The 17,924-nt window shown below is 43.1% G+C and overlaps 1 protein-coding gene across 1 annotated transcript in view; it reads right to left on the reverse strand.

The window, feature by feature from the left end:
- The window catches only part of LOC108796305 (solute carrier family 13 member 1-like), a 34,319-nt gene that overhangs the window by 11,427 nt on the left and 4,968 nt on the right, over positions 1–17,924 (reverse strand). The window contains exons 2-7 of the mRNA XM_018567768.1: positions 12,963–13,091; positions 11,021–11,157; positions 5,622–5,797; positions 3,955–3,991; positions 2,188–2,233; positions 498–536 (exon numbers count right to left, since the gene is read on the reverse strand). Coding sequence (XP_018423270.1) covers positions 498–536; positions 2,188–2,233; positions 3,955–3,991; positions 5,622–5,797; positions 11,021–11,157; positions 12,963–13,091 — 564 coding nt within the window. The remainder of the gene's footprint in view (positions 1–497; positions 537–2,187; positions 2,234–3,954; positions 3,992–5,621; positions 5,798–11,020; positions 11,158–12,962; positions 13,092–17,924) is intronic.

The following is a 17,924-nucleotide window of genomic DNA, read 5'->3' on the forward strand; positions in this document are numbered from 1 at the left end:
ACATTTCAGGAGCTTCCATCAACTGACTACTGGCGGATCTCTACTTCCTGGATTGAGTTGCCTACAAAGACATCCTGCTCCCAGGCGCAGCTCAGATCTAGATATAGCAACCCGACGGCAAATTGAAAAGATGGAAACTACTTTAGGGAAAATACTTCAGCAGCTACCGACAGCCTCTGTTCTCACTTATGTTAGGAGGTTACCAGGGAAAATAAAGTTACAGTTTGAGTTTGTTCCACTTCAGGGCAGCAAACACGTAAAACTTCACAAGCTGCATTAAATCTGCTTTAGACGTCTATTACTACAAGACATAAGCAGACCCCTTTGATTTTCTTTCCATTTTCTGTATCTATATCTGCATTTCACTGTTCAGTTGGTGAACAAAGACAGACATGACATTTCAGCTGCATAGTCTGATCTACAGTCAGAGATATAAACTAAAGCCTGACATTAGAATATGTGCGTCATAAAAATGTAGCAGCAGAGTGACTAGTTACCTGCTTAGAGTATCGTCTGCTGTCAAAAGTTGGTTCTTCCTGGGAAAGAAAGGAAATGCATTTAAAAAAAAAAAAGTTGTCTTTTACGATAACAATTTGCTCCCTTTTAGTCTGTCAACTACAAAATTGAACAGGTTTTGTTACATCTGTTCGATAAAGTACAAAAGAAAAAAAAAAACCCTGAAACCTGTTGACACTGCCAGAAATCCAAAAACCGAGCATTTAACCCTTGCAGTGCCGGGGTAACTCCACTGCAAGGGTTAATAAAAGTTTTACTCGTCTTTAATGATAAAATTGAATTTGATAGTAACTCTAAACCACAAACTTTAAGATGGTAGTCATTTCAAAAGAGGTTTTCAATCTTTTAAAATATACAGCTTTCATAAACATAGCTGGAGAGGCTGCCGTGTAGGTCCTTAAATCAGGAACTTCCTGTTATCAGGTGATAACTGTTTCCCAATTGTGCTACAGATTTGCCACCCTATCACATGCATGACACACATTGCACGGTCCACCACTTTCACCATCAGGAAACTCCAAAGCAATGATGTTGAGACAAATCAGGAGCAATTGTATGTAGGCAAGATGTGGCTCAGAGGTTGAAGGAGCAAAAAAACCCCAAAAAAACCACACACACACACCACACAACCCAAGGCTAATCTTTATGATACACAGTACTTTTGTAAACAAAAAGGTCATCCAGTGGAGGGTTAGATCTACATTTATGGTACCATTGCTGTATATTGTGTCATGTCCGTAATGTATTCATGCAGACATTTAGCAGTTCCTATATACAGTGCCTGTCCAAAAAAAAAAAAAAAAAAGAAGTGTTCACACACTCAATATTTCGTTGGGCCACCTTTAGCTTTAATTGTGGCATGCATTTTTTATAGCATCATTTCGATAAGTTTATGCAATGTCACAACATTTATTGCCATCCAGAGTTGCATTCATTTTCCCCCCAAATCACGTAGTGATGATGGGAGAGTCAGACCACTATGTAAAGTCTTTTCCAGCACAATCTGACCCCGATGAATCCTGGCATTGCCATCTTGGAATATGCCCATTCTATCAGGGAAGAAAAAAAAAATGGAAAAGCCTGATCATTCTGTATATTCAGGGAGGCAGCTGACCTCATTATTTGGGCACTTAACGTTCCTTAACCTTGACCTAATATCCAATTGAAGGGTCTGGCCCATTTGCTTTGCTAAATCCAGGTGGTGACTGTTTTTGGACAGGTTGTGTATGTAAATATCTAATCATTTAGTCAGTTACCAAGAAATTTCTAGATTTGGATGACTTGCATAGGTTAATCATTCTGAACCAGGAAGTGGCTTTACATAAAAGATACATTTTTATCAGGTTTTCACAAATCCATAGATTTCCTTTAGAATAAAAAAAAAAATCAAATCAGCCTTGTTTGCGATCTAAATTGATCTGCTAGGAATTGTTTAGTGTATAACGTCAGTAAGCTATGAATCCTCATAAAGAAAAGCCACATCACAAGAAAATACAACACAACCTTATGCAGGATAAGGTTGCATCGTACATAGAGGAGGAGACTGGCAAGCCATCAAACCTGACTTCATTTTCATACTCGCTCCATTATCTATTGTAGTAATCAAAAATAAAATAGCTTCCGACAAGAACAAATAAGGATGACGGGTAGAGGATGCGTGAGCCAACGTACCTCATTTTCTTCAGTGCTTGCGGTTCCATTATCCAAAATATTATTGCTGAAAGAAAAAAAACAGAAACGTATTGGAATGTCAATATTTTCACAGAAGCCGCTGTTACTTCCCAGCAGGGCAAAATGCGTATCCTTAGATGACAGACAATGCTCGCTCCGATACAATTTTGGTATTCCCTTTCGCCGCACAATTCAGATCCAGGTCTGTGTAGCTAACAATTCATTTCCTCTTAGCTTATAAGCTGTGCAACTAAAAGCTACAGGGCAGGGGACAGGAAATGGACACAACTGTCTGTTACAGCTGGTATAGTTACAAGCTGACAAATGTCCAATCTACACGATTAAAGAGAAACAAACAATAATACAAAGCCAGGCTTTAAATAATAGGTGACATACTCACCTTCCAGTAGGTGGCGAGTGGAATAGTTGTTCTCTTGAAATACTCTGAGCGCAGAGGCATTCAGAGCTCTTTTACAGCACAAAGATTCCACTCACCACCCGATGGAAAGGAAAGTATGGAACATTATTTTACAGGCCGTCTCATGGGGCACAGCAGTAAAAAGACATGTGCTCCTTTGGGTAAAAATTATAGGTTTGTTTATACACACACTTATATTTATTTATTTTTAAACCCTTTCACTGTTAATTATATGCATCTCATGGCAGTTAAAGGGTTAAAACAAGCTCATGGCTGCAACAGCCGGGTTCTTGGCTTAGGGTGGCCGCTAGCCAACTCTTCTAAGCTCTTCTGCTCCTCTAAGGAGCCCAGGACCACAACAACTACAGGAGGGCTGTCAGGGAGCGCAGAAGAGCGTAATACAATGCCTAATCATTCCTCCGTGCAGTGAACCCAGAAGTGCTCTGCTCTGAGTACTTCTGGGTTCACAGCAGACAGATGATAGCAGGCGGTCTTCAAAAAAAACCCAAAACAAATTGACTTAACGGGAGTGCAGAAAGTACTCAAATGTGTAGGGATCTGATGCACTGATGTCTCCATTAATATGGCTTTTCGCCTGCACAATTCCATTTCCATCATATTGGGCTTTATAGCAACACAGTGCAAGTAAAATAAATAAAGTTTACTAAAATGTAACAATAAATTTAGACCCCCCAATGCAAGCACTAAAGAAGATACACACCACGCACCCCCCATTACCTTGCGATACCATGTACAGTGGTACCTTGGTTCACGAACGCTTCTGTTCGCGAACAATTTGGGTCGCAAACAGGAAGTTCAGCAAAATGTTGCTTCTGTTCACGAACTCTGCATCAGGTGACTAACATGACCACAGCCATCTTCCCTGCTCCGACACTGGTCGTGGCTTCCTCTAGTCGAGATTGCGGTCTGATCCCAGTTTGATTCGGTTCGCGACCAGAATCGTGGAAGGAAATAAGTTCATGAACCGAGGAACCACTGTACATAGACACCGAGGTCAGAACACATTAGGCATTTGTAGTTGCACCACAGCTGGAGGGCTGGGTTTGCCTACCCCCAGGTATACAACTATTTGCTGCCAATATATTCATTTTCTCACACATAATAAAAACATTTTTTTTGTCGTTTATTTTTTAATGTTATATGATTTTAGCTCAACTGTTTAATAAAACCAAAGTATTATTCTTTTTCCAGCATGCTGCCCAGATACCAGACAACTCTAAAACTTTCATTTTGGGTGAAATGGGCCTTAAAAAATAAAAAACAAATTCAAAAACACAAAAATCAAATACAACCTTTGTGACAATAAAACTGCAATTTGTAATAGTTACCTTTCAGGAAAAGATGCAAGATCAATCTTTGTAGTGTCTGTTAAAAAAAATAAAAGGAGAACTGATATAACTGATGTGTTTTTGAGATTGTTTTTGTTTAAAATGGCTCGAGATAGCAACACAACCTGCCAAGCATATTGCCCTAAAGCTACATGTAGGGGCTGGAATGTAAATCTTCCGCCCAGCATATAGCTTCTCAGCGCCATCTAGTTGCAGTTATGCCATGCGAATGGCATTTATCCAGCTATATAAATGGGCAGATTTTTTTTATATCAGCTCCACAGACTTTAGATAGTGGTCAGAATAAAAATAATAACTGGGAAACAAACATGCTAGTTTAAAGTGAACTTTGGTTTGACCCCAACTAACCCAACTCCAAGTAACACTCTAAGCAGTTATAAAAGCAGATGTGTCCCCTTAGGGGAAAAAAAAAAAACCTTTCTTCTAGAGGGTGACTACTTTTGTTCCTCATGGTCCCTGTGTGTTGTAAAGTAGTCACCGCTCCAAGCTCACTCCTGTGATAGACTACAATCTCGATACAATTTAGTAAACTAAACATGAGATTGTAGTCCATCACAGGAGTGAGCTTGGAGCGGTGACTACTTTACAACACGCACAGGGACCATGGGGAAGAAAAGTAGCCACCCTCCAGAAGGAAGGACAGTGTCAGCACCAATTCAGAGATGATGAGGATGTACAGCCGAGTGATACACAAATAAGATACATTTTTGTTAACTGTTAATGTACTTAAATGCATTTTCAGATTTAACGCCTGAGTTTAGTCTCACTTTAATTTTTCTACTATATAAAAATGAAAAACGTACAGACAGCGGAACGCAGGATCGGCAGCGGTAGAGGGGAGGCCATACACCCACATGCAAAATACAAGCGATCGGGCGGCTCCAGAGCCACCGGAACGCTTGTATTTAAACAGCTATCACGGGCTGTCTCAAATTTGAGCATTTTTACTGCTCGTGCTGGATGGCGAGGAAGGACGTTTTAAAACGCCCACCTGCATCTAGAAGGCTCCTGTCCGGCCATTTATGAACAGCTGCTGGATGGGAAGCAGTTAAACACTAGCACTGCAAAACACATATGTAATGAAATAATTTGCTTTCATTAGACCTCTGATGAAGACTGCCTGCCCTCGAAAGGAGTCAGCTAGGACAGCGTTGTGATGCTCCACAGCTGGCGAGACAACAGTGGGGAGATTGGGAATGGAGTTCCCGGCTACATTTCATGCTATTTAATTGCATTTGACAAGCCTGATATAAATCGAGTCCGAGTGCCTCTCTTTTATTTGCATAAAATACAACCCATAGAACCCCATGATGCCGGTGTGCTTTTTGTTTCTTGTTTTTGTGCGATTTCCACCCTACGATTTACAGTTTAGGCATTCATTGTAATGGAGCCCTGAATATCGTACGTGAGGAGATCAGAAGCGTCACTAAAACGCATATCCTTTTTTTAACCGGGTCTTTTTCATTCACATGCTAGAAGATTCCAATGTGCCATGGGGACTACACTAAATAACTATAGTTGCTAATTAGCACCGACTATGTACAAATCTGTGTTACTAGCAGATAACCAAACTGTTAATTAATGGGTCCCATATTTTTAACTAAGCCGCCCCCTTCATGGCATTTTCTCCTTCAAACTTGCCATACCTTCATTGTTCGGTGCAGAGTTTGGTTTAGCGTTCGTTAATGCTCTCTCCTCAGGTGAAGCGCTGTTTAGCTGGTAAAGCACGGCGTCTACGATGGGCATCACCATAGCAGCTGTACTAGTATTACTTAACCACATGGACAAGAGAGACGTGCAGCTCATGAAGCCTAGTAACAGCCTTAGAAAAACAAAATTATTATTAATATTATTATTATACAGGGTTTATATAGATTCCAAAAGTTTGAAACAAAGCGTTACAATATAAGGAAGACATTACAGTTACAATACAAAGCAAGATTATGGTAAGGAGGGCTCTGCCCGTGGGAGCTTGCAATCTAAAATAGAACAGGATGAAAACAAACAAAAAAATTTACATTTGTTCTGAATGTGCATAGAAGAAACTCTATATAGAATACACACACCCATGTGGTTAATACATGCACATTGGAGCAGCCATATTTGATCAGTACACAATCTCTGCTTCCTTCTTTGTGGTACTATACAATAGACTTGTGCGGCGTCAAAAAAATGTTTTCCGTTTCGTAATATCCATTACTTCGTAATTCGTATCCGAAACTCAATTCGGATTCGTACGAAATACGGATTTTCGTTCGTTTCGGCACATTTTCGTAACTTTACGAACATTCGTTATGATGAAGTAAAAAAGCAAAAATACCTTTGTTAATATTGGAGTCGATGAGGTAGTTGTTTTTTTATCCGAAATACGAATTCCGTTAACGGATTCCAGATCCGAATTTCATATTCAAAATACCATCAACTCCAATATAAATGTACTTTGCTTTTTACCTTCAATATAACGAATGTTCGTAACGGAACGAAAATACGTCAACGGAATTTCGTATTTCCTGCCTGTATTGTAATGCAACTCTCAGCAGCAGAAGAGAACCTCTGATTGGTCAACCAAAACGAAATACGAATTCCGTTAACGGATTCCGTATTCCAAATTTCATATTCAAAATACCATCAACACCAATATAAATGTACTTTGCTTTTTAACTTCAATATATAACGAATGTTCGTAACGGAACGAAAATACGTCAACGGAATTTCGTGTTTCCTGCCTGTATTGTAATGCAGCCCTCAGCAGCAGCGGATCCGTATTTCGGATTAAAAAAAAAATCTTGTCATGTTGTTCAACCTCATTTACAGGGGTAATATTAGTTCCTGTTTCAAAGAAATTCGGATCCGAAATTCGTTAGCGGAATTTCGTATTTCGGATATAAATTCGGAAACTGCAATTCGGATTTCGTATGCTTACAAATCTACGAATTTCAGGAAAATTCGTACGAATTTCGATTCGTAACGAAACGAAATCGCACATGTCCACTATACAATGGAGGTGCTTTACTGCTGCTTCTTCTTACAATGTAAATGTATAAGGCAGCTTATAATTTTTTATTATAAATTACATTTTTTATTATAAATGAAGACTAAGGTACCGCTGTCAGGTTTTTACTGCTCTGTCCCCATCTGGGAGCCTTACTTCCTGCCCTACAGAAATCAGAAAGTAGGCATTTTGTAAATCCCCCAATGAGATCACTTGTTCCTCTGGAAAAGGTCTTTCAACACATTAAGGAGATTTCCTTTCAAGTATTCATATCTCTGGTACACAAAGTAAAGGGAAATTGCTGCATTCGGGGACACAGACAACAAAACAGGGAGCTAGGGGGTGCATGCAACACCCTAACAGCCGATAAAGGCCTCCTCCGGGTACAGTTGGTGAGCTGCTCCCCACCATTTCTGGCTTGCTGCTATGGCTCTGTGTGAAGCAGTCCAGTCATTCAATTCTGTTGGTCCTGAAGCTAATGGAGAGAAGAGCACATTTGTAAAGCACATCACTGTCCCTTCTATAAAGCGGCAGTATATAGAAGGGACCCGTAAGAATTGTGTGAAATGTAGCTCGCATAGGACATTCCATCCCTCTCGGCAGCTAAACAGAGCTGCAGGTGAGCAAAAGGAAGACAAGTATATGCTGCTTGGAAAGACCAAGTGCAAGGGAACCCATCGCTTTGCACTCTGTGGGCAAAGCGCAGGGAAAACTTTAACCTTTGCAGTGGGGCTACCCGTACACTGTATGAACATGATGATTTACGGGACCTTAGACAAATGCAGCGGAGGAGGAGAGCGTCTCCAGAGACCAGTCTAAGAACAAGCCAGCTCTGAGGATCGGGTGAGTAGAACGGTTAATTCTCCTCCGTAGACAAAAACGAGCAAATAACCCTTGCAGTGTGGGGGTAGCCCACCCAAAAAACTTTACCCAGAGTTCTGCTTTAAGTGGCAATTCTCAACAGCAAGCAATCAGAATGAATCTTGTACTAACTTAAGGCTGGACAAATTCCAGGAGCCAGGTAGCCAATGCTCCTGAACGACAGCTGACATTTGAGGTTATCTCTAATTGTTGTCAAAAGAGCAGGCTACTGAAAAAAACCCTGATGGCTCTTGAATTGGCAGACTGGCTCCAGAATTCCATATTCATTTGTCAAATCCTGGTTTAACTTCAACAGAGTGAATTTGGATTGTTTTACGGTACTGAAATGCATATTTGGAAGCTGCCAGAGGATTTGTACATCTGTCCATCCAGTTCAAAGACTTGCACAGCCCTGCCACACAACTTTACCATCTGCCCCCAGACCTGATTTTAATCTGCTGCAGTTCAGTAACACTTGCAGGTCTCGTGTCTCTCCCCCAATCCTGTGACAGGACAGCAAAAAGAAAAGCAGCAGACAGAGGAGTTTTCATCTGCCACTCCACTATCTCCTATCAGCATGTTAGCATATAAGCACTGCAGCACATCTAACGGGCTCCTTGAGCGGTTTCTCCCTCTTCCAGTCTGACCTCTTTTGTACAGGAACTGCAAGAGGCTGCCACCAAGTAAATTTCAGGTACTAAAAGGAGAATTATGGGGGGGGGAGCGTGAAATACCCTCATACCCATAATTGGAGCTGGACACGCGACGGCTATATTGATTCTCCCACCAGAGAGTGGTGACCGAGTCATCGCTCCCTGCATAAATTCCTCCCTGCCCTCTGCGTTCCTGCAGCGCTGACTGGAGGAACAGATGGAGGAGGGGGCGGGCACAGCTGTCTCTGGCTCTAGAAAGAAAGAGCCAGCTGTCAATCAGGCAGCAGGGTGGATCCCAACAACAGTGTCGGGATCCGTCCCGGCTGTAGCACGGCTCTGCGTGGTCAGCATATAGCACGCAATAGCCCAAAAGATGCTGAGTCACAGGCGGACACTAGTTTATGTCCTCCTGTGACCCTAAAGAGAACGAAGGCAAAAAAAGGGGGGGATGGGCCAAAGTTCTCTTAAGCTTCTTGCATTTAAAATAACACATTTAATGATGTATTATTGGATTCAGATCTGCATTAGTTTGTTTATTTTTATATCTGAGCAATTCACTGAATAAAGCCAATAGGAGAAGAAGAGGTACAAGGATGTTGAAGAAGGTCTGATGTTTAAAACAGAAGCCGTAGGAGGGAGAAACTGGAAAACAGGGTTAATAGTGGAGCTTTGCTTTGAACAGTCAGCTTTTTATCTTTTCAACTTGCAAGCTTCACTGCAATAGGACACCAATTATCTCTAACTGGATCAATTAAACACAAGCAAGCTGCATATCCTGACGGCTAACGAGCAGCCATACGCAATGGTTTCCCTGTAACTGCAGGAAACAAGCTGATACATCCCCCACATCTGGATCATGACATCACCGTGTAAGGAGACACCGGGCCGGGGGACGTCTTGGTAAAAGGCAAAATCACTTTTTCCCTAGCAGTAAATATACACCCATCTATATCGCTCTGCAGAGCTGCCCAGACGCAGCTGCAATTAAATGGAGATTGCAGGATTATGAAAACCTTTTAATTTCTGGCTCTCTTGAGAAATCGCCATCTAATGTGCATTTGAGAAAAATGCCTTATATCATCAAAAGCACAATGTCATAATAATGCTATAGAAAACACACACACTGCATTGTCAGCTCTCTCATATTGAATGGCCTGCCTAAAGGTGCCCATACACTGCTCGATTCTCGTACGAGAATCGCGGGAAATCCCGCGATCGTACGAGAATCGAACAGTGTGAACGAAGACGTGCAACCGTTTCTAATGTACGGTCGCACGTCTTTTGTCTAAGGAGCATGTTAGAAAACCAGCCGAGAATCGTACGATTTTCGGCTGGTTTGAACAGTGCTCGGGAGACAAATGCCGAACGGGCCGGTGTGCGCACGCGCACACTGCCCGTTCAGCATTGCGGTCATCGGAAGCCCGCCCCTCAGGGGGGCGGGCTTGCGATGATCGAGAGTGCGATCTGCCTGTCCAAGATGGGCAGATCGTACGTTTTTTTAATCACTTTACAACCATCGCAAGACTAAGGTCTTGCGATGGTTGTACAGTGTATGGCCACCTTAACACTGCACACTTTAACGCACATGGTTAATTGGTTAATGGATGTACGTTACCCCAACAGTTAGGTGTGAACCTAGCCCAAGACCCTTCACCATTTGACAATTCTTGTAGTGTTAAAAGCTTGTGTTGCCTAACTGTTGCTCCTTTTTCCAATTCCCACACCACTACAGGACTCCACAGTTTTAGAGGAAGGAGCCACAGTGTGTGGCGCAAGAGATGGGCACCCAAAACTCCCAGAAGTGTTCAATGCCAAAGAGAGCGATGGAAGTTGCAGTCGTGGAATGCAGGCTGCTGGAAAGGCAAGTATAGGTATGGTACTACTCTTGCAGGAAATTTTAGCAATGATTTTATGAGAGACTGACAGGGTCCCTATGGGCGTCAACCTTCTGTAAAAATGAATCCCTGCCTAGTATATATGTGCGCAGACGGAGGCGGCAGAGACGCCACGCACAGGGACAGACAAGAGGACAGTATTAGAAAAATGTAGAAGTGAGTGGCTAAGCAAGCAGAATGGAAGGAATAAGAAAAAGGGATGTTCAGGAAAACCCAGAACAGGAGGTTAAAATGCAAAAGAACGCAGACAATTTTATTAAAACACGAGGCCAAAGTCTTCTTCATGCCAACTTTGCAAGTAAGAAACAAAATTGAAATAAACATTTATAAAATGTGATTCAGTGTTAGTGAAGCACATTAATAGATGATGGAGTTATAGGGAAACGAGTGGACGTAGGTGGTCCACATTTGTTGACATGGTTGAGGAGGCCTGCATAGCACAGACCATTGAGAAGCGCTCCTGCGAGTATGCAGATTATATTACAAGTTCATGTCACAGTTTATTTTCAGAGGTAAACTACTACATTCCCCTGAGACAACATATAGTATACAGGAACAAAGGGAAACGGTCCCAGTGTGCAGAAACTAATCATCAGCTACACGCTGACATGTCAGAGCAAGCAGAAGACACAACAAGGTCTTACCATCCAGGCTGGCTGCCCACAGACAACACCATCCAAAGTGCTATCCGCTTGTGCAGGTTCCACTTTTGGATGGAGGAGGCCAGACAGACGACACCAAACAGTAGCAGGTGGATGTCCTTGAAGTATTCGGATGCTACCTATGATGAGAACATGTGGTTAGACATTTACTAACATATGAGAAAGCGCAACTTAAATATACCAATAAAAATGTAATATAAATACACTTTGTGAGCAATGCAACACATTCAAGATCCGAAAGCCATCATCGCATGCATCTGATAAAGTTTAAAACAAGGCTGTCACAGTTATTTCCCAGGTTTAATGCACATTTAAAGGATCCTGTGAGAAAGTCTAAGCAGGTTCCAAATCCTGTTACTCCAAGTCTCAAAAACAACCTTCTCTACCTCTACTATGCTGGCAGGGGTGAGGAATATTCTTCAACATGAGACTTGTAGACAAGGGGGAGGTGGCGGCTTGTCAGACCAGATCAGTTACAGAGTGTTGATTGCTGATAGCACTGAGTCTAACTCCGCTAACTCTGATGCCCAGTAAAGGGGACGTATTGGGAGAGTAAAACTTTCTTTTCCAAATACTTAGAGCTGGCATGGGACATTGCTTCTGTCACAGGCCAGCTCTATAGATCGAGAGCTGAGCCATCGTGCGAGATGATCACTTAGCTCACCGTCTTCTCCTGTCAGTCACCACTCCCCGCAGGGATTTCCCTCCCTTCCCTCTCTTGCTCCAGTGCTCATTGGAGGGACAGGCAGGGAAGGGGGTGGGCACAGCTGGCTCTAGAGAGGCAGATGCAGCTGTCAATCAGGCAGCAGGATGCATCCTGACATTGTCGGGATCCCCACCGGCTGCGGTGTAGCTCTGCGCTGTCAACATATAGTCGGAAGTTGCATGCAAGATGCAGAGTTTGGGTCACAGGAGAACATTAGTAAATCTATTACTGTGACCCATAAGAGAACTGAAGCAAGCCAAAAATTTTTGGCTTTATTTCTCTTAACCACTTGCCACCCATCCCGGACTCCCTGCAGGCACAGGACCAGCAAAACAGATCTGTGCAGGGAGATTGGAGGAAGATCATTACACGGTCTTCTCTCCGGTGTCAGAATGAGAAATTGATGTTTATTACATCACTTCCCCATTCAGCTGTCACTCTCCAGAGAGAAGCTGATAAAGCAGGGCTCTGCTTCATCGGCTTTCTTTGGGGGTCCCTAGGTGACATAAGGGGTCTTAGAGACCCCTGATGTCTCCATAAAGAGGACCTGTCACAGTAAATTAATATCCCATAGGGGGCTTCTTAAAAGAAAAAAAGTAAACAAAAAGCGCATTGTGTGCGAAAACAATGATTCTGTCAATAATGCCGCATATCATCGCAAATGTCAGAGTGAGAGGAATAATTGTAGGGCCAATCACCGTTAACACTAAGCTGATGAGCGGTAAAAGCTTTTAAAGCATCGCCTACGGCCAATTAATGGGCTTGAAGGGGGGCTGTGATCACCCAGGTCTTTCAAGTGGTTAAATTACAGTCATGCTTAAAACACGCAGCACAACAGCTGTCACCAGCAAATGAAGGTTACTTTGAGAATGATGACTGTTCGTATAATATCTGTCCTACTGCATATCTATTTCCATGACTTTAATTGGGGGGGGAGAGGGGGGGTCTGGGTCTCTGCTGGGGATGCCTGCAATTCAAGTCTATTTTTTAGTACAAGAGCTACAAAAAAAAGGGGTTAATTTACAAAAGTTCTATATGGCACTAGCACCCATAGTTGGAAAACATAAATATAGGAATTTCCCTTAGTCAGCGCCATCTGGTGTTCTAGTGCTGAACATTTATAAAAAGGAACCCCAAAGAGACCTCACAAAGCAATTATGAACACAGCTCCATCTGCTTGCTACAAATCTGTCAAATCTGAAATTTAAATATACCAACCTCGCTTGATTTCAGGATACCGAAGAGTGGGAACATAAATGCCGGGACTAGAGCCGCAGCACCTAGAGGAATGGCCTCCGAGATCCAGTATGTGGCCGTGACCAGTAGTACATAAGCACATGCCGCTTCCTTGAGAAAAAAAAGAAAGTTTCATTATAAAGATAGCTACCACAAATGTACCTCTTACTTTCATTAAGAGGTCAATACTTGCCCTGTATGCATCCCTGTTATAAACCTACATATGAATGGCATGCTATTGAAGTGCAGTCTAGAATTTCCTATCAATCATCCACCATTGCTGGGGAACAAAGCTGCATAGCTTGAAAAAGAGTGACAAATCCACTGCGGCCCCCACTTACCCTTTAAAATGAGTGACTACCACCATGAGATATCACGCTCTCACCCATATGTTTACAGACACTCCCAATGCAAGCCCGATCTCAAAGCTCAGCAAGCCACGGCTCCAGGCTCGCTCTCGTGATGGACTACAATCTCACGTTTAGTTTACGGATTTGTATGGAGAGATTGTTCTTCATCACAGGAGTGAGCTTGGAGCGGTGACTACTTTACAGCACACAAGAGGGACCATGGGGAACAAAAAGTAGCCACCCTCCAGAAGGAAGGACAGTGTCAACACCAATTCAGAGTTTGAGGATCTACAGCCGAGTGATACACAAATAAGATACAGTTTTGTTAATAGTTAAGGTACTTAAATATATTTTTAAAGCAGATCTTTACACTTAAAAATAAAATTCTACCAATGCATCCCTCTATGTATGATGATTAATAGTAACATAGACATATCAGGTGTAAAATGCTGTGATTCTGAAATACTTACACTTGCAGAGCATTCACTCCCTGCTTTGAAAGGGCAAAATGACTTCAGTTTGCCAAAGCAATGCACCCTGATATTGCCTTGTCATCAGCAGAGCATTGCTGGGAAATCTCATCTGTAATCTCAGGGAAAGGCATTTTCCTCCCTTCCTTCCCTTCCTTGAGATGTGTATGGTCACATGTCCTAGTCACATGTGCCAGAAATCGAGGAAGTAAAAAGGAGAGCTACTAATCTTCCCTTAGTAAACATGGCCAGTGTCAGAAGACTGGGGAAGAAAAGAAAAATAAGGAATACAAAGCCGGCAATTATCTAGAAGTATGTGTTTGTAGATTGTCATCACTAAACATTTCTAAAAAAAGAAGGTGTGTTTGTTGTTGAGCGAGTTTGTTTTTGCCAATGGAAAGCAACAAGAAGGAGGAGGTTGTGTTTGTTTTGGGGGGGAGGTCTAGGCACTATAAATTTTAAGAAGCACTTACTCCTGGGACTTGCCCAGGTGTGTGTGTGTGTAATACACATACACACACACTAATATTAGGACCACCTGCCTTATATTGAGTAGGTCCCCCTTCCTTTTGCCACCGAACAGCCCTGACACATCCAGCCATGGACTCCTATAGACCTCTGAACGTATGCAGTGGTATCTGCCGCCAAGCAGTCAGTAGCAGACCCCTTAAGTCCTGTAAGTTGCGAAATGAGGCCTCCATGGATTGGACTTTTTTTTCCAGCACATCCCACAGATGCTCGATTGGGCTAAGATCTGGAGGTTTTGGAGGCCAAGTAAACCCCTCAAATTCGTTGCTGTGATACTCAAACCATTCTTGAACTAGCAGGATGCATTATGTTGATGTAAGGGGCCACAGCCATCAGGAAATACCATTTCCATGAAGGGGTGTACTTGGTCAGCAACAATGTTTAGGTAGGTGGTACTTGTCAAAGTAACATCCACATGAATGGCAGGAGCCACAGTTTCGCAGAATAACATTGCCCAAAGCATCACACTACCTCTGCCCGCTCTCATCCTGGTGCCATCTCTTCCCCAGGTAAAGACGCACACACATCCGGCCAGTCACATAATGTAGATAAAAATGTGATTCATCAGACCAGGCCACCTTCATTGCTCCGTGGTCCAGTTCTGATGTTCACCTATCCATTGTAGGCGCTTTTGGCAGTGGACACGAATCAGCATGGGCATCCTGACCAGTCTTCAGCTACGGAGCCCCATACGCAACAAACTGATCTACTGTGTGTTCAGACACCTTTCTATTGGAACCTACATTAACTTGATCATCTTGAGCTACAGTAGCTCTTCTATTAGTTTGAATAACACGGGTCAGCCTTCTCTCCCCACATGCTTTGGCTGCCCATGACCCTGTCACCGGTTTTCCTCTGACCAATTTTGGTAGGTCCTGACATCTGCAGACCGGGAACATCCCACAAGAGCTTCAGTTTTGAAGTTGCTCTGACCCAGTCGTCTAGACATCACAACTTGGCCCTTGTCAAAGTCGGTCAAATCCTTACACTGGCCCATTTTTTCTGCTTCTAAACGCATCAACTTCAGGGACCAAAATGTTCACTTGCTGCTTAATATATCCCTCCCACTTCTAGGTGACATTGTAATGAAATAAATCTGTGTTAGTCACTTTACCCCACAGTGGTTATAATATACATTTACATACACACACGCAAATGTGAACGCCAAAACGACAACTACTATGCCTTGAAATATACACAGTGACTGAGGTCTAGTATGTAATGGGAGCTGTGTTTAGCACTATATAACCACCAGCATGCAGACTTCCTGGATGTTGAAAGTTTTCCTCTTGCCATTTTTAACTTTCCTCCTCTGAGAAGCCTTTACTTTACTAATATCAATGCCGGCTCTTCAGTAACGCGTGTACACTGGAGGCACAGACACACCAAACAGACCATGCACTGTGTCATCTGAAGGAATTACTGACTACTGCAGGATATATAGTTTCCCTTTAGACAGGATTATACTCTACATGCCGTTCTTGAAATAAGTAACAGTCATTGCATCAGACTTCCAAATTTTCTGTAAAGGTGTCCGTGGTCACAGCAGTTTTACAGCTACAACTATACAGTAACAAGACAAAGACTCTAAGTTTCTACATCACATCTTTAAAGTGAACCTGTCAAAATTCACACATCCATAGAGTTTCACTAAAAACATCCAGACATGCTCCACCTCGCACTCTCTGCCATGCTGCCACACTGTGGTGAAAAACTCTGATGTTAAGAGGGGTTCTTGATGTGAAGGTGGTTTTCTGTAGGGTAGGTCCTATAGCTCCTGACAAGAAGGGGATGCTTGTGATTTGAAAGGGGGTAACCTCCACATCTTTTTTTATAGGGTCTCCCTAAAACCAATACTAGACTCCCATCTAGGAATTGCAAGCCATTTTTTTACATTTTAGACTGGGGTGCTTTGAGATTTTGCATACTATAAAAGGGTGTCTTGACTGAAAAAATAGAAGTGTATAATAGCGTGTATAACAACCGATGATGACGACAGTTACGGAGTCAGTCGGGTGCCTTGCTGATGCCCCTCTAGAGTGGCAAGACCGAGGGCCTCAGGGTCTACAGGCAGCAAAGTCATCCTGCAGCACACCACTAAGGCCCCGCTGATGCCTATAGGCAGGGCTGGATTTCCCACAAGGCCCCCGAGGCCTAGCCTCAGGGAAGCAGGGAGTAGAGGGGCAGCAGGGGGTGTGGAATTAGCGCCGCACCTCCTCCCCACCTCACGCTCGCCGCTGTCAGACCCGCCCGCATCCACACGCCGCACCTCTTTCCCGCCTCACGCATCCACAATCGGCACAGGGAGGTGGGGAGAAGAAGTAAGGAGGAGCAGGTGTGGGGGGATGACAATCGCTGATAGACAGGCCTTATCTCAGAAGCAAGTTGCTGGAAGACTGCTCAGGTAAGACTGCACTCCCCCCCACATGGTGCTCTATAAATGTATTGCTGAGATTTATATTCCTCTATAGCTGATGGTACATTGTGCTGTATATTATACAGAGGACTACAAATCCCAGCATTAGTACATTATTCACTGTATGTATAATGTACTATTGCTGAGATTTGTTGTATTCCTATATAGGTGGTGGTATTCTGCATTGCGCTATATAGAGGACTACAAATCCCAGCAATAGTACCAGGGGTGTGGAAATTTTACTTGTCCAAGGACTAAAGCGGGTGCCGAATCTACTTGTCCTGATACCCCAAAAAAATAATTTTAACCAAAACCGTATTTAGTAGTGCTAAGAAGCACTTCTCATTGGTCAGTGCCGTCAGGTGACTGCGTTGACCAACGAGTGCTTGCAATTTGCGAGCAAAATTCAGAATACCTGGAACAGGTACAGATACTACACCCGTACTGGTGGAAGGGAAGGACCGGTCGCCGAAAGGTAAGTATAGTGGGAGGGAGATTTGTGCGGGTAATTCCATTTTCCCAAATTACTTGGGAAAGTGAATATACCCTTTGGGGTTTGTGCAGACTTGGGGATTCCCAGGACGTGCGATCGTGTGCGGTTGCATACAGCGGTTGCATCCGCATGTATGGGGTTACATCTGCGTTGTAATCGCTGAAAAAAAGGTAGATGTACCTATTTTCATGGCATGCACCGTGCACTGTTTTCAACCGTGATCGCCCGCGGCGGTATTGCAGCAGGAAAACGTGCAATCTGCCTGGCACGACCGGGGTGCCATTAGAAAATAATGGCACTGACAGCGCGATCAGCGGTGGTGTGCGATTCCGTAACCACCCAGCCATCCACTCGGTTTCGTGCATGATGACCGTGCAGTCACGGATCGCACACCACTGCCGATCGCGCTGGCAGTGCCATTATTTTCTAATGGCACCCCAGTCATGCCAGGCAGATTGCGCGTTTTCCTGCCCGAGCGGTTGCACACAATTGCAGTAGAAAACACTGCGCGTTTATTCGGATGCAGATGGGGACAGCGGGGCTGGTTTTCAATTTTAAAATGTTTATTTACTTTGTAAAAATGTTTCGTTTTATTATTTTTCCTTAATAAATAAAGCCTTTTTATTTAGTTACATTTTTAATTATTTTTTACTTTTTCATTTTATTTAAAAAAAAAAAAAAAAACTT

This window comes from Nanorana parkeri, unplaced genomic scaffold, assembly GCF_000935625.1.
Source record: "Nanorana parkeri isolate BGI_ZX_2015 unplaced genomic scaffold, ASM93562v1 scaffold30, whole genome shotgun sequence".
In the NCBI taxonomy this organism is placed as follows: domain Eukaryota; kingdom Metazoa; phylum Chordata; class Amphibia; order Anura; family Dicroglossidae; genus Nanorana; species Nanorana parkeri.